The sequence below is a fragment of the Notothenia rossii genome (genome assembly GCF_949606895.1).
Source record: "Notothenia rossii genome assembly, chromosome: 2".
Lineage (NCBI taxonomy): Eukaryota > Metazoa > Chordata > Actinopteri > Perciformes > Nototheniidae > Notothenia > Notothenia rossii.
In genome coordinates, this window is record NC_136904.1 from 90,256,991 (window position 1) to 90,284,352 (window position 27,362).

General features: G+C 39.6%; 2 protein-coding genes across 2 annotated transcripts in view; both read right to left on the reverse strand.

Annotated features, from left to right (window-relative positions):
- The window catches only part of LOC307028042 (interleukin-1 receptor type 1-like), a 64,004-nt gene that overhangs the window by 33,176 nt on the left and 3,466 nt on the right, over positions 1–27,362 (reverse strand). The window lies entirely within an intron of this gene.
- LOC307028043 (interleukin-1 receptor type 1-like) lies at positions 196–25,762 on the reverse strand. Its single transcript, XM_079662771.1, has 12 exons — positions 25,559–25,762; positions 19,709–19,786; positions 15,484–15,736; positions 14,770–14,962; positions 13,758–13,929; positions 13,034–13,096; positions 12,171–12,306; positions 11,340–11,494; positions 9,736–9,879; positions 6,064–6,231; positions 3,629–3,879; positions 196–2,529 (listed from the first exon to the last, which is right to left on the reverse strand). Exons 2-12 carry the CDS (start codon positions 19,782–19,784, stop codon positions 2,242–2,244), a joined length of 1,899 nt encoding a protein of 632 aa, XP_079518897.1. The 5' UTR covers positions 19,785–19,786; positions 25,559–25,762; the 3' UTR covers positions 196–2,241.

The following is a 27,362-nucleotide window of genomic DNA, read 5'->3' on the forward strand; positions in this document are numbered from 1 at the left end:
CGGCAAAGCATGACGTCACCCCATGCACGCGCCGCTGCCGTGTGGACGTACCTTGACGCTGGAGGAGGTCCGAACAAAACCGCGGCGCAGACAGACCCGGTGGAATCCCGGCGTAACACCTGAAGCATGTAGCTGTGGGCTTGAACATGAGGATCACACACACAACGTCAAAATGTAAGAAGCCTTCCACATACGTTCTCTTTGCAAAATGTCCATTTATTGACAACACAGTCAAGCTCCATAGGCTTTTGTTTTCTGATCGAACAGTTTAATATTACTGCATCAAATGTACCTTTTATAAATAAATCAAAGTTTGTTTTTGTTTGTTTTCTTTGTACATATTTACATTTGTCCTCATACATCTGTACATTTGACAGTGAAACCAGATCATTTGGATATATCAGTCCTTTGAACCACATTGTTCAAGTTCATTTTCAGATGCAGGCAAACTCCGACACTGATGTTCTTCAAGTAAAATATGAGATGCTCTTGATGGATATTTACGCATGTGCGACTGGAACGCAGTCAACTTGGATGTGACGTCACTCCTAGTCCCGACTTCCAACTTCCAATGTAAAGGGAACGCAGCGTTATAGTCGCACCAACTTCCTGGCGCGATGAGCCGATACTAAAAGGTGACGTTAAAACACTGCAGACCACGGATTGGTCAGAAAGAAATCGTCCCTTAGCGTGGCATTAAAGGTCCCCTATTACACTGTTTTTCATCAACATATTCTAGGTCTCAGATATATACAAAACATGTCTCTGAAGTGTTTGGCTCCAAACACCAAACAGATCATTGCAGCATTACCCATAATCCCCTCTGTTTCAGCCCTGTTTCCAAAGAGCTGATTCTCTGTCTGTTACTTTAGATGTAAATAAGGAGCCCCTCCCCACGCCCCTCTGAGAGACATTTGGTTACAAAGAACTCAATGGTGCTCTAGGAGGAGATTCAGGTGATAAGGGGGGGGGGGGGGGTTACCTTGGTTGCTGATTGGCTAATGGTTACACAAGCCAAAAAATCGTTATGACATCATAACGTGGCCAAAATCTGATCAGCTCATTTTCAGACAGGTTTTTATATACTGTAATTTTCGGACTCTAAGGCGCACCTGAATATAAGCCGCAGCAGCTAAATTGAATGATGTGTACATATATAAGCCGCACTGGACTATAAGCCGCAGGTGTTTTAATGTTTAATTACCATATGTAAGGGTTCGTGCACAGAGGGGATTGTCGGGAAAGAGATGGCTGTTTAAGGAAGCTCCCATTTATTAACATTTCAACAAACAAGTTGCATATTTGCATAACGTATTCAAGTGTTAGCATTTAGTGCAATAGTAGCTACAGAACATGTACTGTGTAAACTGTACTGTATCACATAGCGTTTCAGACACACACACTTTTCAACTTTCAAACTTAAACGGTGCGCTCCCAGTGCACGTACCGGCAGTGATCTACAGCAGTGGTTTTCAACCAGTGGTACGGGGACAAACTGTCTCGCTCTCGTAATGTCTGTCTGTCTTGCTCTCGTTCTGTCTCTCGTACCACTCTCGGTTCCACTTGTACTTTTGCGCGCTACCTGTCTCACTCTTTTCCGGCCTCCAGCTTTTCCTGCCGGAACCCGCCGCTTAAAGGTGGGGGGCGTGGACCGGCCATAGAGCCCATAGAGTTAAAGGTGGTGGACTGCAACCTGTAAAATCCATAGATTTAGGAGGTCCCCTAGTGGCCGTTAGCTGTAAAAATCCATAGATTAGCCGCACCGTTATATAAGCCGCAGCGTCGAAAAATGGGAAAAAAGGCGCGGCTTATAGTCCGAAAATTACGGTAAATGGATCAGGACAAAAAGTGAGAGAATCCTTTCTCCTGAAACTTTCAGAATCTCTTTACACAGAGGGGACACATGTTGATGTAGAAAAGACATGAAACAGTGGATTTTGCATAATAGGTCCCCTTTAAGGTATATCGTCGGCTAATCGCAGACGTTCCTTTTTGTTTGCCAATTAAAGAGTTCAGCGAATGTCCCAGTGTCAAGCTTCAACAACTAATTACTAAGAGTATTTTATCTGCAGCAGAATAATGCAGGGTACAAAAGGTTGGAGTCGAGCACTGCTCAAGAGTACCTTTTGGTTCTCAGCATGTATCCTCAGCTTGTTGTGACAACACAGCATTTCTTAATTGTCTCTCTGTGAGAGGATCAATACACATTTGCATTGGAATCGAGATACTCTCATGACCTCATCACACGTTCAGCAGGGTCGCTTTCTCGGGGCACATCGCCCTCTTGCCCTTTACCGGCATATGGTACCTCATCTCCTTCCAAAACCTGGAGGAAGGGGAGAGTGTTTGCGATAACTGTCCACCTTTCTCCTCGTCCTCTTTCGTCCTCATACATGTCCTCCATCTTCCCGCCCTGCTCTGGTTCTTCCACCAACACACGGCGCCCTGCTTCTTCCTCAGGTGACGCACCGACTCTGGGAAGAGAGCCAGCTGAGCAGGGGTGATCTCTTCCAGCTCCACCAGAATCACCTGTAAGGCAGTGCAGGAATTAGAAATCAGAGGGCTTTTTTGAGCATGTGGCCAACAGCTAAACATTTCTGAAATTGAGCAATGGTGGTTCTGGGGGGGGGCCAGTTGTTGAACAAAGACAGTGTTCAAGATGTAAACTTCTTCAGTTCAGTATAAAGTCAAAGCACTCAAAAAAATATAGAATACTATTTTAGTTTTTTTTTTATGATTAACACATTTTTGTCAATTACTTAGTTGCAATTTTAGTTCAGTTACTTTACCATCAATCTGAATGCAGTTTGGGTTAATAAATACAAGATTTATGCAGCCAAACTTTGTTTTTGTTTTATTTCTTAATAATTGTTTGTACTTGTTTTAGTAACATTTGTTTCAGTAACTTAATTTCAATTTTTTAAATTACATTACTGAGGAAAAAACCCATTCCTGTTATCTTAGGCCAAGGATACAGCGCAGTATTGGCTGCAACATTATAACAAATTGCATTAATAAAGTTTTATGATTTTGTAGGAGGGTTGCAGGGGGGTCCAAGCATAGTGTTACAGGGGAGAAGTACATACAATCATCACCCAATCACAGAGGTGGGAAGTAGTGGAGAACAAATACTTTGTTACTGTACTTAAGTACATTGTTCTGGTATCAGTACTTTACTCCACTACTCTATGTTTGGTGGCGTGATCATTATTATTTAGAGTCATTGCGTGCCTATTGATTTGAACACGATCCGTGTATCCATCATTTCCTGGTCTTCTCTAAAGAAGAGGGACCAATGAAAACGTTGTCATGTTGCCGTTGTTCAGCATGGAAACATTCATTAGCTAACAATGACATTATTGTTCTATTAATATAAAGGGAGGTCAGGTACTCTTTAAAACAGCTGCTAGTTATGGGTACTTTTTACTGAAGTACATTTCAAAGCCTCTTTACTTTGACTTGAGTAAAGAAGTTTTACTCAATAGTATCAGTATCATCTAATAGTTTAGAGTATTTTAAAACACGAGTATGTGTACTTCTACTTGAGTAAAGGATGTGTGTATTTTTGCCATCTCTGCCCAATCACCCTGAATCTCCCTACGCATAGATTAAAGGTCTGCTTCCTCACCTTGAGAGATCCCTCCAGCAGAGAGCTGTGCATCGCTGCCAGACGCTCCAGCTGCTGTCTTGAGTCTGGATAGTTTTCTTCACCGCCATCGAAACTCATGTTGCTGCTGCGGTCGCTTTCCTTCTTGCTTTCGCTGTTTTCGTTGCTGATACTACTACTTGTGAGTCTTTTTCTCATGAAAGTGGAGGCGGTGTAGAGCAGGAGGAGGCGCCGGCTGGCTTGAATGTTCTCTTCCACCGAGTCCACTATGGCTGCAGGGAGGAAAAGACAGTGATATTAGTTGAATAGATAATGATCCCCAACGTAGCTACTCATAAAACTCATAACCTGACCTGTGGTACGGCAAGGCTGTGGTCCGGCTAACAAGCAGAAACAAACCTTTTTTGATATGAAAGCATGTGTATCGGAATAACCTATAATCACTTAGCCTTCTTGTGATTTATCCAAATGTTACCTCTTAAGATTCTCTCTTATGGTTATCGGATATCTGATGTTTTAAATATTTAAAACATGTCAGTAAACTTTAATTAATTGTCCCAAGCAAAAGGCAGTTGTCTGTATCTGTGGAATAAAAAAGGGCCCTAAGCCAACACTAGGTTCAACCAACTCTGCTATGATTAAGAACACGATTAATAACGATCATAAATAACATACAGGACTGTCTCAGAAAATTAGAATATTGTGATAAAGTTCTTTATTTTCTGTAATGCAATTAAAAAAACAAATGTCATACATTCTGGATTCATTACAAATCAACTGAAATATTGCAAGCCTTTTATTATTTTAATATTGCTGATTATGGCATACAGCTTAAGAAAACTCAAAAATCCTATCTCAAAAAATTAGAATAGTTCCTCAGACCAAGTAAAAAAAAAAGATTTATAACAGCAAAACACAATCAAACATTTGAAAATGTCCATTAATGCACTCAGTACTTGGTTGGGAATCCTTTTGCACGGATTACTGCATCAATGCGGCGTGGCATGGAGGCAATCAGCCTGTGGCATTGCTGAGGTGTTATGGATGCCCAGGATGCTTCAATAGCGGCCTTTAGCTCATTAGCATTGTTGGGTCTGGTGTCTTTCAGCTTCTTCTTCACAATACCCCACATATTCTCTATGGGGTTCAGGTCAGGGGAATTTGCAGGCCAATCGAGGACAGTAATGCCATGGTCAGTACACCAGTTACTGGTGGTTTTGGCACTGTGGGCAGGTGCCAGATCATGCTGGAAAATGAATTCCTCATCTCCATAGAGCTTTTCAGCAGACGGAAGCATGGAGTGCTCTAAAATCTCTTGGTACACAGCTGCATTTACTCTGGGCTTGATGAAACACAGTGGACCAACACCAGCAGCTGACATGGCTCCCCAAACCATCGCTGACTGTGGGAACTTCACACTGGATTTCAAGCAACTTGGATTTTGCTCCTCTCCAGCCTTTCTCCAGACTCTGGCGCCTTGACTTCCAAATGAAATACAAAACTTGCTTTCGTCTGAAAAGAGGACTTTGGACCACTGTGCAACTGTCCAGTGCTTCTTTTCCTTAGCCCAAGTCAGACGCCTCTTCCGTTGTCTTGAGTTCAGAAGTGGCTTGACCATGGGAATACGGCTATTGTAGCCCATTTCCCGGACACGTCTGTGAACAGTGACTTTTGATACCTGGACTCCAGCTTCAGTCCACTGTCTTTGAAGCTCCCCCAAATTCTGGAAGCGACTCTTCTTCACAATGCTGTTAAGGCTGCGGTCATCTCTCTTGGTTGTGCAGCGTTTCCTGCCACATTTCCCCCTTCCAACAGACTTTTTGTGGATGTGCTTTGAAACTGCACTCTGTGAACAGCTTGCTCTTTGAGACATTTCTTTTTGTGTCTTACCCTCCTGATGGAGGGTGTCAATGACGGTCCTCTGGACAGCAGTCAGATCAGCAGTCTTCCCCATACTTGTGATTTAGTTTACTGAACCAAGCTGAGTGTTTTTCAAGGCTCAGGAAACCCTTGCAGGTGTTTCGAGTTAATTAGACGATTCAAGTGATTCGTTGAACACCCTACTAGTATACTTTTTCATGATATTCTAATATTTAGAGATAGGATATTTGAGTTTTCTTAAGCTGTATGCCATAATCAGCAATATTAAAATAATAAAAGGCTTGCAATATTTCAGTTGATTTGTAATGAATCCAGAATGTATGACATTTTTGTTTTTTTAATTGCATTACAGAAAATAAAGAACTTTATCACAATATTCTAATTTTCTGAGACAGTCCTGTATATGACAAATGCTGTTGTAAATTGATATGGTTGTAATATTTTTAGTAATAAGAAAAGGTCCTCGGCACCAACCTTTCATTATAACTTTGAAGAATTTGGAATTGAAAAAAACATGCTTTTGTATACAAGGTAAGAAATACTACAATGCTGCCTCTGCCATGAAGGGGACTCACCCATCCCGGGGATGCAGTCACGGCCTGCTATGAAGAGTTTGTAGCCGCAGGCCTTTTCCAACACTTCGGGTAGTGTGTGAAGGACAAACGCCTCCACTTCATTGCTGAATCCCTCTGTGTTGGGCTGAGAGCACGCCACATATGCGTCATACAGCTTCCCATCCGAATCTGACTCGGGAACAAAGAAGAAGAGCTCATTAAAGGTTGTTTTTGTGGACGTTCAGTATTCACAAGTTGCTTTATTCAAGTCAGATTCAGCCGTGCTGTCTCTTGTTATATACACATTTTATTAATAATTTGATTATTACATTTAAGGCAGATTTTGAGGTGATGATCAATGTGCTTTGAGCTTTTTGATTCTTTACAAAATGAGTTAGTGTTTCAACAACATAATTTAATTCAAGAAAAGGTGTAAAGAAAGAAGAATTGGACAGTATGACGATATCAGGTAACCTGTTTCGCTGATGGTAGATTTTTGTGTTGACTGTACAAGTACCTCAAAATTGTACTTAAGTATAGTACTTGAGTAAATGTACCAGATTCTGATTCTAGAGCTCCAGATTCTGTGAGATGTGTGTGTACTGTATGGGTGTGTGTGTGTTGCAATGTGTAGGCATCATTGTGGGTTTTTCCATCATGGACTGCTGTGTGTAGTGTACAAGTATTGTGAGATGAGATGTGTTTTATCTACATTAGTGGTTCCCAACCTGTGGGCCGCCAAATAATTATCAAAACATTATGATTTGTGTGGAAACATTTAATTATTAAGATAATTTTTTTTAATTTGAACCTCCTTTCCTTTCTCTTTCTTGATCCTCCTTAGCAACGGTCATTACAGTCCTTGACAGCGGTCTGTACTACTGGATTAACAACGTGTCACATGTTCGGAATTGACCAATCAGAACTTTATTTAGCCTGCGTAATGTTTATGGTTGAATGTGGGCCGTGAACATTTTTTTGATTCTTAAAGAGCAACTTGCAGGTTAGAGACACCAGTGAATAAATGTGTAGGAAAATGATGAATACACTAGGTTTTCAAAAAAATATACAGAAATATACACTACAGTGACATCTGGCGTCGTTTTAGTAAGAAGCGAAGGGGGGGGGGGGGGAGAGAGATGTAATACGGTTTCCTGATAAAGCTGTGGAGAGTATGTGCTGCAGGGAGGTGGATGCACAACGCACCCAGGAACGAACGCTAGCTCCGGTCCTTTTTACTGTGGACTCGATGTCCTGACATGTCCTGGTATTTGTGCAACCTGCACAAACTCCAGCTCACCATGATTACAAATGGTGAAATGCAATGTAAAAATACCGAAAAGATACCAGCTCACTAAATCACAACCGCTCAAACCAACTACAAACTACTACCGCGGATTAGGCAGAGAACGAGTCCGAGAAAGTTGCTCCCCCATGTGACGCAATATGACGCGTTTGACGTATGTAAAAAAATAAGCAGTTTTTAGTAGCAGAGCTCAAAATGACTCCTTTTCCTCTGAATTCCTGCCCTTATGTCTTGTAAAACATATCAAATCCTGTATTAACATTTTTAATTGTAATTTTCAGGCAAAGTTAAGCATAAATGTAGTTAGAAAAAAACCCTGCAAGTTGCTCTTTAAGTGGGCCCTGATTTGAAAAAGGTTGGGAACTGCTGATCTACAGTAAAGAACAGTATATGTTCAGCAAAATCAAATATCATAATATATATTTGGACTGGACCAAATGCCTTGATATTAAGATTATAGGGTTAACTTGTGTTGCTTTCATAAAATATTTAAACAATAAGGTTATTCATTATCATTAATCTTGTGGATATATAACCTTTTTATCCATATATATATACACCCACATTAATGTATATCCCTATATATCCATACACATTATATTGTATACAGTACGTATACAGTGGGGCAGTATTTAGTCAGCCACCAATAGTGCAAGTTCTCCCACTTAAAAAGATGAGAGGCCTGTAATTTTCATCCTAGGTATACCTCAACTATGAGAGACAGAATGAGAAAAAAAATCCAGAAAATCAAATTTCTGATTTTTAAATAATTTATTTGCAAATTATGGTGGAAAATAAGTATTTGGTCACCTACCAACAAACAAGAATTCTGGCTCTCACAGACCTGTAACTTCTTCTTTAAGAGCCTCCTCTGTCCTCCACTTGTTAACTGTATTAATGGCACCTGTTTGAACTCGTTATCAGTATAAAAGACACCTGTCCACAACCTCAAACAGTCACACTCCAAACTCCACTATGGCCAAGACCAAAGAGCTGTCAAAGGACACCAGAAACAAAATTGTAGACCTGCACCAGGCTGGGAAGACTGAATCTGCAATAGGTAAGCAGCTTGGTGTGAAGAAATCAACTGTGGGAGCAATTATTAGAAAATGGAAGACATACAAGACCACTGATAATCTCCCTCGATCTGGGGCTCCCAAAAATCCCAGAACCACACGGGGGGACCTAGTCAATGACCTGCAGAGAGCTGGGACCAAAGTAACAAAGGCTACCATCAGTAACACACTACGCCGCCAGGGACTCAAATCCTGCAGTGCCAGACGTGTCCCCCTGCTTAAGCCAGTACATGTCCAGGCCCGTCTGAAGTTTGCTAGAGAGCATTTAGATGATCCAGAAGAGGATTGGGAGAATGTCATATGGTCAGATGAAACCAAAATAGAACTTTTTGGTAAAAACTCAACTAGACGTGTTTGGAAGAGAAAGAATGCTGAGTTGCATCCAAAGAACACCTACTGTGAAACATGGGGGTGGAAACATCATGCTTTGGGGCTGTTTTTCTGCAAAGGGACCAGGACGACTGATCCGTGTAAAGGAAAGAATCAATGGGGCCATGTATCGTGAGATTTTGAGTGACAACCTCCTTCCATCAGCAAGGGCATTGAAGATGAAAACGTGGCTGGGTCTTTCAGCATGACAATGATCCCAAACACACCGCCCGGGCAACGAAGGAGTGGCTTCGTAAGAAATATTTCAAGGTCCTGGAGTGGCCTGGCCAGTCTCCAGATCTCAACCCCATAGAAAATCTTTGGAGGGAGTTGAAAGTCCGTGTTGCCTAGCGACAGCACCAAAACATCACTGCTCTAGAGGAGATCTGCATGGAGGAATGGGCCAAAATACCAGCAACAGTGTGAGAACCTTGTGAAGACTTACAGAAAACGTTTGACCTCTGTCATTGCCAACAAAGGGTATATAACAAAGTATTGAGATGAACTTTTGTTATTGACCAAATACTTATTTTCCACCATCATTTGCAAATAAATTCTTTAAAAGTAAGACAATCAATTTTTTAAGTGGGAGAACTTGCACAATTGGTGGCTGACCAAATACTTTTTTGCCCCACTGTATGTATGCAATCTTTTTGACTAAGTACCTTTTAAAATCAATAATGCGTCAATATTGTAGAGTTGACCATTGACCAGAATTGTTGTTATAAATAATCAGTAATGTAGATAAAAGTGAATAAAGCAAATAATAGAACAGTCTGTCTAGTTTAGAAAATTAAATCACTTTCGTGTAGCGCAGCCAGGAAAACACTTATGAGTATGGTATCCAAAATCTCTGCAGATATCTGTTCTTATACCATGATATCAATATTGCCTAGTCCTAACAACACATACGTTCTTAAACACATCTGCTGTAAATATTACCTGTATTTGTATAGAAGACTGGAAACATCCTCCGAAAGCAGAGCACAATGTCGACTTTAAAAAGGTAGTAGAGGATGACGGAGACGATAAAGAGAACCGCCACATTTCCAAGAATCATTCCAATGGGAAGTCTCATGTCTGGATCTGTATGAACATCAAACATATCAGAAAAAAATATTCGATTTAGAGAGTTATAGGATCACACACCTAAAGGCAGGGCCAATGTATATACAGTATATAGCCCCTATCAACACAAGGCTATTCAAGTGAACTTCTCCATGTTTAGCTCTGACTCTGGGGACAGAGAGCAGACTCTTCTTCTGTGTGGTTTATAATGTAGCTCATACTCTCATTCAGTATCTCAAAAACGTTCCGCTCAATGAGGATCCTCCTTCTGGTTCTGGCTAACAATCTCCTCTGTGTTCTTTGCTGGGTTTCCTACAGTAAGCTGCCTTCAAATGATTTTCAAGGTTTGCATCTTTCTCACCACGAGGTAGAGCGCAGAGCTTTGTGGTGAAAACAGCGAGTTAGTTTCCGTACTATAGTTACCTGCCCTGCTTGCCTTTGCGCAGCGCTCGGTGGCATTTTAAGCGTAAGTAGGAACAACTAAAATAACTGCTGGTCGTGTAAAGGTAGCAATAGTCTGACAGTAAACTACATTTACCAGCTTTAGTGTGTGTGTCTGCAGAGGTCCTCAAGTGTGGAATGAGATTGGTAACTCTATAAAAAATTTCTTTATCTTCGTCTGTCTTTTAAAACGCGCTTAAGGCAACCTTTGTCATAGATTGAATACGCTGAATGGCTGTGGACTACGACAGAAATTTAGTTTGGGATTTGTTTTTGGGTTGTAATGTTTCGGGAAACTCTCAATTCTGTTCGTTCTAATTATATATAATGACAATATTTTAAATTGTTAATGTCTGGGCCCCTGTTCTCAAGCTTACTATAGCTTATTGGGGGAGTGTCCCATTTTACGTGTCCGCCAGGGGTGTGCTGCTATTTTTGTGCCGGAGCGTACCTATGACTTGCGAATGCATGTTCTAGCACGACCACCAAAACAGAAGCATATGGATATACACTGAACAAAAATATAAACGCAACACTTTTGTTCTTGCTCCCATTTTTCATGAGATGAACTCAAAGATCTAAAACATTTTCTAAATACACAAAATAACAATTTCTCTCAAAGATTGTTCACAAATCTGAAATAATCTGTGATAGTGAGCACTTCTCCTTTGCCGAGATAATCCATCCCACCTCACAGGTGTGGCATATCAAGATGCTGATTAGACAGCATGATTATTGCACAGGTGTGCCTTAGGCTGGCCACAATAAAAGGCCACTCTGAAACGTGCAGTTTTGCTTTATTGGGGGGGTCTGGGGGGGTCTGAAAACCAGTCAGTATCTGGTGTTAGGGTTAGGGTAATGTTGTGAATCGAGTGGCCTGTGTTCATCGTCCATAACATACGCCTGCCCATACCATAACCCCACCACCACCATGATCAAACAAACACGATTGATGTTAGGAGATGTCAACGCACGTGCCCTGACAGCTCACAAAGTATGAAAAAAACGACAGAGGTTTAAACATGCTGGGTTTTGACCTGTTGGCAGCAGAGTAAAGTAGCCCTGAGAGTTTCCTCTGGCACTGGACGCAAGACAAGTGTAGTTGATGTTGTAATCCTTCTCCTGTAGTTTAGAAATCGTCAGCGTACGCTCCATCCACACACCCTTAACAGGAACAGTCTCGCTCCTAGTCCTGGGGGGCACATAAAGATTATAAAATGTAATGGTAATGTGCTTAATTAGAGAAAGTTTATCAGTAGAAGACACATTGTTAAATCAATTGGAGTAACTACATGCAATCAGAACAGTTTGCATGTCAAAAAGAACTAATACTTCCCTGGGAATATGTCCGTATAAAGTTAAGATTAAGATTTTTCTTCTGGGGTTGGAAATCTTATTATTGAGTGATTTATGCAAAGTTAGGGATTGGGATTCAGGATACCAGTATTTAAGTAGTTTTGACCAATATAATTCCATGATTCTTGATAGCAGATAGAAATGTCCTGCCTATGTACTTCAAACAACACCCCTTTATTTTGCATACTGGTTTTGTTAAAAAAAGAGAATCTCTTCAATCAAATATAATTTTAGTTTCAACATGGTTTTGTTTTTCAGAATGTTGCAAAAAAATAAGGTGCTTCCCCAGGAGGCGTAAATATTGTGTTTATGAATTCAATTTCCAATTTCCTGTAAACTCTGAACAAACTTGCAGTAAGTTAAAAACCCGAGTACCAACAAGTTTCAAAATGTTTGAATCAGACCTGAGTCAGTTGTCTCATTACAACCGTGGACTTCATCATAGTTTCCACTTGTACCATAAAAGCAGTCAAATAAACTAAACAAATAAAAGAAAAGGTAACGGTGCTCACAGTTTTTCTGATGTGTAGACACGTTCGGAGGGGTTTGTTTCCATAATTAAATCTCTGTGGACCGACCAAAAAAAATCCGCCGAAGGCTTCCCGACACAAGGCACAAACACCTGGCACAGTTGGCTGAAAGTTGACCCTAAACACAGGCACAAACAATAAAACAAGTCAGAAAATGTCTCTGTATCCATAAACCCCTACATTTAAAATCTGTGAAATAGTTTTGTGCAAGGTTCCTGAGCTGCTTTTATACCGAAGATAGTCCTGAGTTTGTTACAGGTGCCATTGAAAAGATGAAATCCAGTCTAAGTCATAGTTATTTTAACGCCACAGCTTTGCTCCTTAGTTGTAAATAATACAATGAATCAGGATTAGAGAACTCAAATCATTTGATTTTCTGATATAAAGTGAGGTTAACGCAGCGTCCACACGGCGGCGTGCGTTGAAGCTTGCAGTTGAGCTTGTCTGAAACTCGACCAACATCCAATCACATGAATCTCCCGCCCCGGACACTCAAGCACGCGGTTTGATTGGCTAGCTAGAGCTTGTACTGGCATATGATTTGATTGGCTGACGCTTCCTCCGAAGCTTCAAAAGTTGAACATTGCTCAACTTTTGAAGCGAAGCAACGCTCCCACAATGCAGTTCCGCAAAGTGTGACGTCACCCCATTCAAAGTTGAAGCTTCAACGCACGCCGCCTTGTGGACGGGCCGTAACAGTTAAATAATAGGCTTACCAATGAATCTACCCAAAATTAATTTTTGTAAAGCTGTGCAATGCAAAAGCCTCAGTCAGTTTCAACCATTCACACTTTTGACCCTTAAAACCCCATCTTTCTCAAAATACTTAGCAAGAAAGGACCTACCTATCGGTGCCTTGATTATCTCACCGGCTGGTTGGCGCACTTGTGGGGCCAAAGAGTACTTTGCTGAAAAGACAGACAACATGACGGAGCTTTAGGTTATCTATTTACAGAAAAATACTGTACATGCAATAATACCAAAGAGTAATTAGCCTTTCTTTGTTATCCATTTAAGGCAGGGGTGTCAAACTAAAATGTGTCGTGGGCCACAGTTGCACTCAAAGGGCCAGTTGTAACTTAAAGATTATAAAAATAGATATATAAATATTTATTATATATAAAATAATTATTATATTACATCATTGCCTCTGCATTGGGTTATTATCGGATAGGGTAATAACTTCATAATTAACTACGTCTGAAAGCAGAAATCTAGGGCAAATAATTGCTTCAGTGCGCATGTCACAAAATGAGATGCATTGTGGGGCATGTAGTTTATGGACAAGGTGCTTCTGTAAAGCGGCATGTAACCGTATAATAAACGTATTATATTCTTTGCAAGCTCTTGCGGGCCACATAAAATAAAGTGGAAGGCCGGATTTGGCCCCCGGGCCTTGAGTTTGACACCCCTGATTTAAGGTAACAGGAATGATTTCCAGCCCTTGTCAGTCTGTTGTAAACCTCGCTAACTTGTGGTTGCCACAGTAGGATTCATTATTGAATCGTGTTGTGGATAAACTGCATAAAGAGCCTGACTTGAACAGTCAAGTGCTGAGTCTGTTCTCACTTGTGACTGACACCTCAATCGACTCTGAAACAGATCCGACGGTGCCATCGAGAGTGAAGGTCAGAGTGCAGGTGTAGTTTTTTTGGTTTTTAGTTTCCACCTTATCAATCTTCAGTCTGGCGTTATACTCGTAGCTATATCTGTCATTCCCATCCACAATGAGGGCACAGCCCTAGAGGAGACAAGAAAAGGGAGACAATGTGTAAAAACAAGCTATTTTGATGATTCAAGGCAGTCCTAAGTTAACAGGCAGAATGGTTGGCACAGTTTTTTTTGGGGTGAGGGTTTTCAACAAAATACCACAACGGGATGGCAGTTCTGATGTTAAATGACAAATAAAATTGAGTTTTGGTTGAAACATGGCAATAAAACAGCTGAAAACACAGAAAAGGCTGGAAAAGAAACACTGAAGGAATGCATTCAGGTTTACAATTTTAAAAACATAACTCCTAAATGCTTGATTAATCAAAAGTCAATGAAGCATTAATCATGGTGAATAGTCATGATATCAACATAGACCAAAAATAATCTCTATAATTAAAAGTAATACTAAGTGATATGCATTGCCAGGGATAGTCACTCTACAGAATAGACAAGAAAAACTAGTCAAACTTAAAGGAAGTTTTCAACAAAAAAGTGTATTTAGTTGTTAAACATTTTGCTTTTGGTTTATGTTTGTTATCAGAGATGATCCTTGGGAAGTGGGCTTGCCTTTCCTTTCTGACAATGGTATTGTAGACTTTCATGTGAAACTTTAAAATATCTAGATCGACATTTAATTTACTCTTCCTCCACTGGCTCTCTGCTCTGCGGGAGTTTCTTTTAAGCTGGCAAATAGCAGCAGTTAAACATTTTGCTACATTTAAAACCAACTAACAACCATTTTCTCTAATCAACTGTGTGGTATGTAATCTCCATTTAAGCCAAACTGCTCGTTGTCCCCAGATTTTAATCCTTGACAAGATAATGAATATTGGATGTCAGTATCCAGCAAGATTTGCCCACAACTTACTGTGTACCACATCAAGAAGTAGGTGGTGTTGTATCTGTTCAGTTTACTGATGTATTCCTTCAGAGGGCAGCCCAGGTACTCGGTCACCCCCTTGGTGATCTTTTGGCCAGCTTTCCTCGGCCTGCCGCACTCTCCAGGAACCGGCAGCTCCACTATCAGCCTGGTGTTCTGCCTGTAGCACCCAGAGGGAGTTCTGGTGAACAAATTAAGAAGAAGTTATTATTTTTTGTTCACAATAGGCATTGAGCAGCTGTGTCTGCAGTTTAAAGAAAAAACAATCAATCTTTGAAATCAGTCAAACGTTTATATTTAGAAGAGGCAGGTGCTGATTCTTAGAGTACATTTAGGTTATCACCACAATGTTTTGCAAGTTTTAGTGAGCAGGAGCTTAATGCAGGTTTAAGTATTTTGAAACATTAGGATCTTACCTGCTGCGACACAAGTTTCTGATTTAACTTAAAAAACATGATACTATATTTGATCTTTGTCAGAAAACAGCTGTTTATTCTCATCAATAATAAACACAAGCTCCAAGACAAGTAGGAGTCTTTTTAGCAAGAACTGTTCAATCCTAAATATTGGGGTTGAGGTCTCATGCTCAAAATATGTATGCTTGTAAAATGTAGATGCTACTGATTTCTTCTTCAGTATTTTCTACATTGAAGATAGCCACACAAAACAAAAGGACATGAATTCGTTCTGATGTGACTGTACCTCAGTACGCTCACGTATTCTCCATCGTCGTCCAGCTTTGTGTTCAGAAACCACAGAGTCTCTCCGCGCACCACGGTTCGTCCGGTCTCGTTACTTATTTCTTGGCGCGTCTTTGAGTCGTACCAGGTGATGTTGTAGGGCACCGCTGAAATGTTGAAGACGTCATAAGATGCCAGGGTGGTGTTCAGCATAGCCACATCCCCGGGAACTGAGTAAACCCGATCGAACTGGAGCTCGTAGTTGGTACAGTTCTCTGCAAAACAAATATCAGTGAAGAAAGGATTCATCATTTATTCAGCAAGCAGGCAAGTACAGCCCATTTACTACAAGACAACTCAATGTGCTTAACTTTAAATTCACTAACAAGGTCTAAGAAGTTTAGTCTGTTGCTCTGACCGGGCTCAGGTTTCTGTAAATTAGGGTTAGTTGGTTAGATTCGTACCCAAGCTGAGTCACTGTACTTAATGTCGTGTTTTATAAGCTATAATGTGTTTGTTTCCTGACTGTCCAGGATTAGAGTCAGCAACCTTCACATCTATTAGAAATGCTAAGAACTGACTGAACAAGTCACTGCAGTTTCACCAGTGGCCATCAGGGGGCAGTAAAACACTTCTCTATATACTGGAGATGGATGTTAGTCATACTTGGCAAAAAACGTATGAACTGTAAAACCTTTTGGACATGTATGCACATTAAATGGTTTATGTTTATTAAGGATCCCCAGTAGCTTTTGCTCTTGACAAAAGCTACTCTTCCTGGGGTCCGACACTTAAAACAATACAAGAATAATACAACAACATTCAAGACATAATTCCTGATATCATTAACAACATCACCAATATCATCAACCATTTCCAACATGAGTGCACAAGACACCCACCAGTACAAAGCATGAGATCAAATTAAATTAGGGTTCACAGCTCACAAGGGTACATGGTCATTAGTAGATGGCCCTTCAATCTCTTCTTGAAAGAGGCTCTGGACTCTATTTCAACGAATTAGTTTGGCAATGAGTTCCTTTATAGCTCTACAAGTCACTGAAGATTTCAGAAGATTTGTCCTGGGTTTAGGTGCCAGTAGATGGCCTGATGTAGCTTGTTTAGTCTTATGGTCATGCTCATCTCGTGTGTAAACTATTTGATCATAAAAATACAGTGATCTTTTGCTAAATTGGAAATTTTTTAGAAAAGTGATACGAGATTGCAGACGTTTCTCAACCGGAAGCCATGATAGGTTTCTATTCATAACTCCAATATGAGTGCGCTTCGAACAGTGGAGAGCTACTCTGGCAACCTTGTTTTGAGCTATTTGTAATTTCTGTATATGTGTTTTTGCTGCTGATGACCGGACAGTACTCAAGATGTGACAAAACCAGAGACTGAATGACTTGTTTCAAAGTGGTTGGTGTTACATACTTTCTACATTTTGTCGTCACAGCTATGCCCCTTCCCATTTTAGTTACGATACTGTCTATTTGCTTTGTCCACTGTAAACCAGAATCAAGAACAATGCCAAGCAACTTAGTCCCGTTTACCTGTTCCACTGGCTGACCAGCCAGTGTCAGGCTTAATTGAGGATTGCTGCTTAACATATGTCTGGATCCGAACACCATTGCTTTTGTTTTTGCAATGTTGAGTACCAGTTTGTTATTGTTGACCCAGTCTGCTATGGCTTTAATCTCTATTTAAAGTAGATAGTTTAACTCACTGCATGTTGATGCTGTACTGTACATTGTGGAATCATCAGCATACATTATTACACTGGACTTATTTAATACGTAAGGAAGGTCATTTGTGAATATAGAATACAACAAAGGCCCAAGCGAACTCCCCTGTGGGACCCCACACTGCAACACCTTACTTTCAGAAAAGCTCCCATTGAAAAAGACTCGCTGCCTTCTCCTAGTCCGGGTAGCTCTCCATCCAACACATAGCAACAGAACCAAAGCCATAGCATTTGAGTTTGTTCAGCAGCAGACTTTGGTCGATTACATCGAAAGCTGCGCTAAAGTCTAACATCACAGCTCCTACAAGCCTCCTATCATCCACGCTCTTGAACCAGTCATCGGTCATTTGTGCAAGTGCTGTAGTTGTAGAGTGACCATCTCTTTAGGCATGTTGGTAGTTCGTTGTCAGATTGTTCCTTGAAAAGTAGTATTGAATTTGGGTGTATACTATTTTTTCTATTAATTTACTTAACACTGGGAGGAGACTTATAGGTAGACTATTGGAACCAGCAAAGGTTTTTCTTTTATCCTTGGGTAATGGGATAACCTTGGCTTCCTTCCAGATCTCGGGGCACACGCCTTGTTCTAAGCTTTTATTAAAAATGTGACTCAATGGCTTGGATATGTATTTGGTCGTCATTTTGAGCAGTTTACCATCCAAGTTGTCAATCCCAGGAGATTTATCATTGGACAGATGTAAAAGCATATTTTCAACATATTCTTCCGTAACATTGTGGAATTCAAACATGCACTGCTTTTCCCTCATGATACGATCTTTAATGATGTGATGTGACACTGTGTCCTCGACTGCACCCATGGCATTCCTCAGCTTATCTACTTTATTTGTAAAATAATCATTAAAATGATTTGCAACATCTGCTGGCTTGGTAATGAATTTACCCTCGGTTTCTATAAACAGTGATGCAAATTAGTCGCTTTTCGGCGCCTCCCGCTTTTTTAACGCTGCTTTGGGTGACTTGTGTAATTCGTGGAGAACCGAAGAGTTTTCGTTTTGGGGGGGGGGGGGGTCCGTCCGTTAGTCCGTCCGTTAGTCCGTCCAACTGACGGACAACTTCTCACTTCAAAAAAGAAGAAGAAATCTAGATCGTAAAATAATTAAACAAGCGAGTGCCTGTTTTTCCTGGCCAAGGACAGGTTCCTTAAACACAACACGAGCGTAACGTGTCTTCACGTGGTTATGTCTCGTCTGAAAGGAGTAACGGAGAGCATCGGAACACCGCTCCAGCTCTTCAAATATTGCAGTACCCATAAGGAGCCGTACACATGCCGCAGTGTTTGCGTGGCTGTGTCTTTAGTTATAAGCACAGTGGCGATCTGTTGTTATTAGCATCTGGTTAGCTAGCTATGCTAACGAATTTAAAGATCTTTTCTACAACCAGGTGGAAGAGAGCTCTCTCCTGAGAGGCTCAAATAAACTCAGCTCAGTGAGGTTAAGGCACACCTTGATATGATCATTATTATTAATGAGACATTAGAGACTAAATGAAAAACAGGCATAAAATACTATATGACAGTAACAAAAAAGTAGTTAAAAATAACAAGAATAGAGTTTAAAAGGGGAGTGATTTGTAAAACATCCAAAAAGAAAAATCTGCTTACAGTTCTGTTTCAAATGGGTGTTGAAAGATGTACCCATAGATCTCCTCATGTTGCCCTCAAAGTGCACCAGATCGATGCTTTTAGAGGAGGTTAGGTCCCCCCCACTAAAATCATGTTCACATGGATACTAAATACATTTGCACACATCTTGTGTCCATATCTTTCTGCTTTGGTGCTCATGCCACACTGTGCACATGCTTGCATATCTGGATTAAGAGGTTTCTTTTTCTTTGCACAGCATGAAAGAAAGGCAAAATGAATTGGCTCTGATTTTAGTTTTTTTAAGCAGAGATTGAGTTCAATAATTTGTACGGCCCTCGGAGGATATTGTAAAAATTGAAAGGAAAAAGGTTCCCCACCCCTGCTGTAAATAATAATAAAACCCCTTGATTTATAACTTAAAATCTCTGTCTCTATTGATCTGAGCATATTATAAAGAATAGCCAGTTAATTGAAGCATTATATTATTATTATTGTCAGATGGTATATTACGCTGTTTTTTTCCTGCTTCGAATAGTTCTCTCTTTTTTCACCATACCTGTGTTTGCATCCCTGCTATAAAGGAAGGATGCATGTTTGAGTTCCTCCCCATTATGTTATTCAATATTTTCCATAATTTCTTTCCATCATTCGTAGAATCACTGATTTCCTGCATGTAGTATTCCCTCTTTCTACATTTGTTCAATTTGGTTACTGCATTTCTTAGTTTACAGTAATGTTGTTTGTCACATACAGTAGAGAACCTGTTCTGTCTGCAGTTTTTTTAGCATCATCTCGTTGGACCATTAAACTTCCCATCTCGTCATTCAATGTTCAATTATGTTTTATATAGTCTCAGAGCTCTAGTAAAGAGTCCTTTGAGAGCACAGTGGGACTCACCTTGTTCGAATCCTGTACAGATCCCAGATAGCCCGAGGAAAAACAGAACGCATCCTAGGGTTGACCACCGGCCCATGGCTGGAAAACAGATAAACAACAGTTAGAGATGAGCGTTTACAACCAGCCTTAGTCACTTTTTCTTCACTCTATGGATATTTTGTTTACAATAAACATATTTAATTTTCTGACCCCTCTTCTCTCTACCTCACTTGTACAAACAGTTGTGGCAAATGTTTTAGTATTATATCTAGTGAGTCATTTGTTCAAAAACCTCTGCGTAACGCTTTGGAAGGAGTCCATGCATTCCTGAAAATCGTCTTACGCAATCCAGCGTTCCTACTCAGCGTCGCGTGACATCTGTGAATGAAGCCTCAGGGAAAACTGGTGCCCTGTCTCTACTTATAACCATATAGTTAATGTGCCAAGTCGAGTCAGTTTTTGGCACGACTGCATTTCCAGGTGGCTCATGTGGGATTAACAGTACCCATCACGTTAAATGGTCACTTACCACAAGTATGTCTTTCTCTGAGAGCGTGTTTCAACATTTGTAATTTGTGCTTTAGTTGGTTAAACAATGCGTAGGTCAAAGCATATTTGTGGTTACAGAAGCTTGTTCATGTGGCTAACTTGTAAAACTGAGAAAGGTAACAACACTGCTGAGGTTAGAGCTCAGGTGTGTTCATTAGATAGATAGGTAGATAGATAGATAGATAGATAGGTAGGTAGGTAGATAGATAGATAGATAGATAGATAGATGGTTAGATGGATGGATAGATAGATAGATAGATAGATAGATGGATAGATGGATGGATAGATAGATAGATAGATAGATGGATGGATAGATAGATGGTTAGATAGATGGATAGATAGATAGATAGATAGGTAGATAGATAGATAGGTAGGTAGATAGATGGTTAGATAGATGGGTAGATAGATAGATGGATAGATCTACCTATCTACCATTGCCTATCGAGTCACCTCCCTGGACTGTAATCAAAGCATGTGACTAAAGCTGGAAACATGTGTTTGGACTGACTCAGTTCCACAGAACTTGTAGCTTTCCACTTGGATCTTAATTCATGAACTCTAACTTCAAATCAAAGCCAAGTTTTACAACCAGTTTACAACAATTTCACGCATTTTTTCAATCCAGTTATGGCTTTGAAACCTGAAAACCTACTCAGCCCCTGAGGTGAAGGATAAAGAGTTATTCTTATGTAATATATATGTAACATGTCCATTCAAATACACAACGTTTCACTGTGATATCTTGTTTCAACAGTTATTTTATCAATTTCTCTTTTTGTATTATTTTTTACATTTATTTTATTTTTTATTTTTATTTTTAACTTGTGTGAATCCTGTTTTTTTTAAATCTGACCCTGTTGCTGCTATAAACAGCTGAATTTCCAGAAGGGGATAAATAAAGTTCCATCATATCTTATTCAAATTTTAATCACGATGGGAATGGTATCCACAAATGCAGTTAACCTTAATCAGACCCAACCAGAACACAGATGTAACCTCATAGGCCAGAGTTTATTTTTTACAAACATATGATTTTACTGTGAGTTCCGGATCACTCCCTAATGTTCGTATTGTTCGTAATTTGTACTGTTTTTATTTTCCCTTTGTGTAAAAAAAGAAAAAGGCATTTCGGACAGACAAACTTAAGATGCACAATTACTATGTCTTGAAAAAACACTGTGTAATTGTTTGCCGCCAAATGTCAATACAAAATATATTTAAAAAAAATACATTTAGTCTTGCAAAGAAACATCCAGAAGCAAGAAGCCAAAGAAATGGGTAAAATGTGGAGTTACAAAAGTCTTACATTTTGATCACAGCTAGGAATTTGGCAAATATAAGTTCAACTCTTTGACATTTGTACTTTGTGGGCTGTATGCAGAGGTCTGAAACCAAAGAAAAGACAAGAACACGGTAGCAACAAGATGTGTGAAACTGCTGCACAAAAAGAACATTTTCAAACCGCAATATCTGCACCTCTCCATCTGGCGACAGGAAGACCCACTGCTCACACAGATAGACAGACACCAACCGTTTTGAAGGTAGAGGTGGTTTTGCAGGCTACTGAGAATATGAAGTTATGCACATACTGTGGTTTGGTGTTCATAATCAACCATTCCCCTCACAACTTTCACATTATCGCTTCTTTGCCCTTTTGACTCCTGTAGTTTGGTACATATTGTTGCATTTAAGTCCTTGTCTGGTCCAAACCTAGAGGAGTACGTTTATTGTACAGATTGGCAATCTATTGATTGGAGAGTTTTGGTTTGTTTGATCATGCATCATCAGCTCATCATTAGGACCCTCATGGGTAAAATCTAATAATGGTGGGGGACAATATGAAGTGGGGAAATGAGAAAAACCCTGAATACTATGTCAGAATTTTTTTTTCTTAGGGAAGTTTGTGAGGCTAGTTCAATTTCTGAGTTAGGATTGGTGGAGGGTGAAGCCACCTCATCAGCCTGTGGGAGGACATATCAAAATGAAAGACTAATTTGGGGCATTAAAGACAATGGGATTTTCCCAACAGCAGAGCGCAAGAGTACAGTGACTGCAACAACATGACTTTTTTTAGTGTAAAGTGAGACGAGGTATATTTCTTGGTCACGAACAAGTTTCCCCCTCTCCGTTTTGTGGTGAAGGCTGCTTTTTCCACTGCGGTTCTTCTTCTTTTTTGTAAAACTTCACTAAACTGAACGAGATCTGGTAACGGTTGTTTCCAGAATGCATTGACAACAAACAAAGCAGCAGGGTGCATCTGCAACTCGAAAAGGCTGTACAAATGTGCAGAAATAACTAGGGATGTAACGATACTAAAAACTCACGGTACGATAATATCGCGATAAAAAGTCCACGGTACGATATTTATCGCGATATTGAAAAATAAAGAAAAAAAATGTGAATTCTTTTTTTTTTTTTTTATTGAAATCAAATTTCACTTTAGTTTTTCAAGTAACTCAACTCTAACTCACGAACTCACTCACTCAGCATCATCAAAGTTATCTTTTAGGAATATGAGCATGTCCACATTTCCAGGTAGAAGCTGGGATGTTTGGGCGTTTACAATATCCCCTGCTGTGGAAAAAACTCTCTTGCTTGGTACTGATGTTGCTGGGACAGAGAGATATGCTTTGGCCATGGGTGACAGCAGTGGATAAAACTGTGCATTGTCTCTCCACCACTTCAAAAACAATACAGTTTTTGCCAAGAAGGTGAGGCTTATTGACAGGGCGAGATATAAATATACTGTTGGTACTTGTCAATGTCTCTAGGTGTGTACATGTAGTAAATACGATGTCCTTTTGTCCTGTTGTTTTATGTTCATGTTGTAACTAATGCTGTCAAAATGATCGCGTTAACGGCGGTAATTAATTTGTTTAATTAATTGCGTTAAAAATATTTAACGCATGTGCAGAATGGCCCGCCCCATACATCCCACCAGTGGCAGCGCCAGGGTATGGCTGGGGTCGGCTACACCCATACCAAGAAATGGCTTAGCCCCACCATGAAAAATGATGTTAAAGTAAGCAAAAAAAATTCCGCCAACTCGCGCCGAGTAAATTGCACAGACAGCAGTTAGTAAGATTGATTTCAGTAGCCATTTGTCTGGAAATACCGAAGACCAGAAACGGTTATGAAAACTTTTGTCACGTAGTGATCGTCTTCTCAATAGAACATCTTTGATAATGTCTTCTGGCCAATCAGAATCAAGATAACGGCGTGTTGTTAACGTCGGTCTGTACAACGGAATTGTGCCAAAACTACGCCAACCGGCTGCGGAGGGAGGCTCCCTCCCTTCACTGGAGAACTGCGCTACTGATCACAATGTTCACCCCCCCAACACGTAATGAAATAAGACCCCACGGTTTGATGATTGATAGGTGTGTGGGCTGTCTTTCATTTTGACACACAGAACAATGTTATAATAAACATACTGTATGTTAAATGGATATATCCGCCTTCTTTCATTTATCTTTCCATTCCCACAACAATATAAAGAAATGGCATATTTTGGACAGAGTTCGAATGGTGATTAATCATGATTAATTCATTTTTAAGCTGTGATTAATCTGATTTAAAAATGTAATCGTTTGACAGCCCTAGTTGTAACCTACTTGCTGCCATGTTGGAAAGGTCTCCCTTGAAAAAGAGATCGATGATCTCAATGGGACCATCTGGTTGAATAAAAGTTTAAAAAAATATATATATTAAAAAAATTGCGGTACATTTTGTCAGTCTCACGACGGTATTGAGACATTTATTTACCTCGATATTCGTAACATCGCTATAAATAACACAAAGATGAGTTTAAAACTGATAGAAAGTGACATTTTATGACCTGTCTTAAAGGGTTTATATTTAGGTTATGAATTAGGTTGTAAACACTTTATTAATCATTAAGAACCATTTATAAACCAGTTCTAACATAGTTTTCATACATCAACACAGGCTCACTATTTGGCAAGATGACTAAGTCTTATATTGGCTACTTAGCGAGAATCAACTCAGTGAGCAACAGATACCACGGATGCTGGCTGATGAAGGAGACAAAGTAAGCTAAGTAGCCAATATAAGGCTTAGCAGTACAGATAAATGTGGGCTCACTATTTGGCAAGCAACCGGTCACAGTTGCCCTGCTTATCTCATGTCTTATAAAAGCTTATTCATGATTTATAAAGTGTTCACAACCTAATTAATCAATTAATTACAAACTATTCGTAAACCCTTTATAAGGGTAGCCTTATTGTAAAGTGGTACCGAAACAACTGCCCAAAAATACACCTATTCAAGTTTCATAATAACTCAAAGTTTTTCATTTCAATGCCATAGCACTAATATGAAATTAGATTGTTTCCATGTTATGCTACTTTGTACTCCACTACAATCCATAGGTAGTTCATGTATTTGTACTCTACCACCACATGTATTTAACACCTTTAGTTACTCTACAGATTTGGATTGATGATGTGAAATGTAATCAAGTCTTAAATCAGACTTTAGCTCCTGGAGTAAATCCACAAGCTACCCTGCAGAATACAAATCCATTCAAACTAGCTGCACCTTTACCAGCTTTGAGAACACTTTAATGATCAATCATTATAAAACATATCATATCTATTATTCTGAAATGGACCAATCTGCACAATGACTACTTTACTGTCGCTACTTTAACTATATTTTGCTGCCAATACTATTCTACTTTTACTTGAGTAACATTTTGAAAGCAGGACTTGTACTGGTAACAGAATATTCCTACATTCTGGTACTAATACTTTTACTCAAGTACAAGACCTGAGTACTTCTACTTTTACTCAAGTACAAGACCTGAGTACTTCTACTTTTACTCAACTACAAGATCTGAGTACTGTGACATTAAATGTTACTTGTTTGACGCTTTAATCCAAAGCAATGTGGGCAATCCCCACAGGAGCAATTTGGGGTGAAGTGTCTTGCCCAGGGACACAACGACATGCTGACTGCAGTGGGACTCAAACTTGCTACCCCCGGATTCGATGTTCAGCGCTCTAGTCACTGAGCCACAGCCTCCCTACTTCTTCCACCTCTGAGGTTTGGTATATATCACTCTCTATGAATGGCTTGCATACAGCAGGTGCCTCTAACATAATGTTGAAGGAAGTGTGTTCACACTGTGGTTGGCATTACACACACTCTTAAACATGCAATGCTTAACGGTGTGTTGCTCAAAGCTATCTGAATCTGATCTGTTTTACATGCTTTCGGTGGCAAGAGTAACTATTACAAAATTAGAAATTGAAAATTAAACACTTGATTAGCAAAATTGAGCAGATTATATTGACTCACCTAAGAGAAAGCGACACAGGTTAGGGAACAGAGACAGGAAGGAGTGAATCGTTTACACAGCAGCGCTCAGAGGAAACCTCAACCGTGCCCCTCGTGCTCAGACGGCTCTGACTCAACTCTGTCCCACCTCCAGATCACTCACAATGTTTTCATTGCTTCTGTTAAATCTCTGCATACCTTCTTTTGCTTTTTACAACACAACCTTCCCCTTCCTCTGACTACAATAACTTACCTCTAATAAAACAGCCTTACCGAGCGGAAACCTTTATAACAACTTCTACTTAACTTTACAACCATGGTAGATAACCACACATTTAACAACAAAGTATAACACCTCTGTTGTGCAATATCACCTATCCGCCATATACTGTATATATATATCACTTTATATTTATTATTTGTACTGGCTGCTGTCTCGTAGTTAGATGATTCAACTAGTGAAATAATACCTGTCCAATCTATACTTCCACTTTTACTTCTGTTACCTGGCTGCCATCACACTACTTCATACTAACGCATATTTAAAAATAAATGTTGTTACTGCTACTTTTTTTGGTGTGTTTTTGTAAATTGTAATTTGTGCAATTTCTTTTTTTTATCTTTAATATGTTATGCATGCCTCTTAGTTTCTATTTTCAATTTTTGGCTCTTCACTTTTGCTGTAACAATGTACATTTCCCCTCTGTGGGACGAATAGAGTTATTCTGATTCTGATACTTCGAAGTAATAATTCACCAATGTAAGAAATTAGAAGATTTTCCTTTCTGCCGTGATATGCTATCCCAACCTTTGCAAGGAAAAAGTGTTGTGATATTCTAAGCAACAAAGATTTCAACAAAATCCATTAAGTTATGTACAAAAAGGGGGCTTATATTTTGAAAAATGACGATTAAATCTTCTTAAAAATCAATAAATGAGAACATTACCTAGTTTTCCGACCAACACTTGATAAAAATAACCGTTATTTCAAGAATTGAAGAAACCAAAAGGCTGAAAGAGAGGATAATAATAATGCATTTATTTTGTAAGCCCTTTTACAGGTGCTCAAAGTCGCTCTACAGAGGTAGTAACAACTAAAAAAGAACAACAATTAAATAAAGTAAAAATCACATTAAAATCGAACAATTAAACAACAATCACACATTAAAAGCCAATTTGAAAGATGATCGACAGCGGAAAAGTTTTAACCATTTAAAATGTTATTCAGACCGATGGACAGTTCTTGAAAAACCACTTGACAGTGAAGTGCGGTGTGCAGAGGCGTACAGCCACACCTGGGCTTCCCCATGAGCCTTCCCCAGAACACAGGCTATGAGTCACACTCCGCATCTCAAATCCCGGAGTAAATGTCACTGTTTCACCGCAGAAAAAACACGAGGTTAGGACGCACTTCCTAACATCATTCACATGAAGTGCTTTGCTCTCATTTCGGTCTCGTAAAGCTTACGTTTTTTCAACCGTTGGAACTTCTTTGTGGTAAAGACTTCGGGCCACATGTGCTTATACTAAAAACAGAAGACGTTCAAGTTTTTCCACTAAGTGGTTTTCCCCAGCACTTATTGAGTGCTTTATTTAGCGTGTCTGAGAAGTGCTTAATACCCTTATTTGAACACAGCAGTAGAAGTTGAAATATTTTTAATAAAATGGTTAAAGACTTTTATGAGTCAGGAAATTGTTGAAAATATCTCCATGGAGAAAAGCCATGACCGTGACAACAGAAAAAAAAGTGTTGAAAAGCTGAACGTAGGTGGCGAAAAACAAATCTCCAGGTTCAATTTGAAATCTATAAAGAGAGACTTGGCTT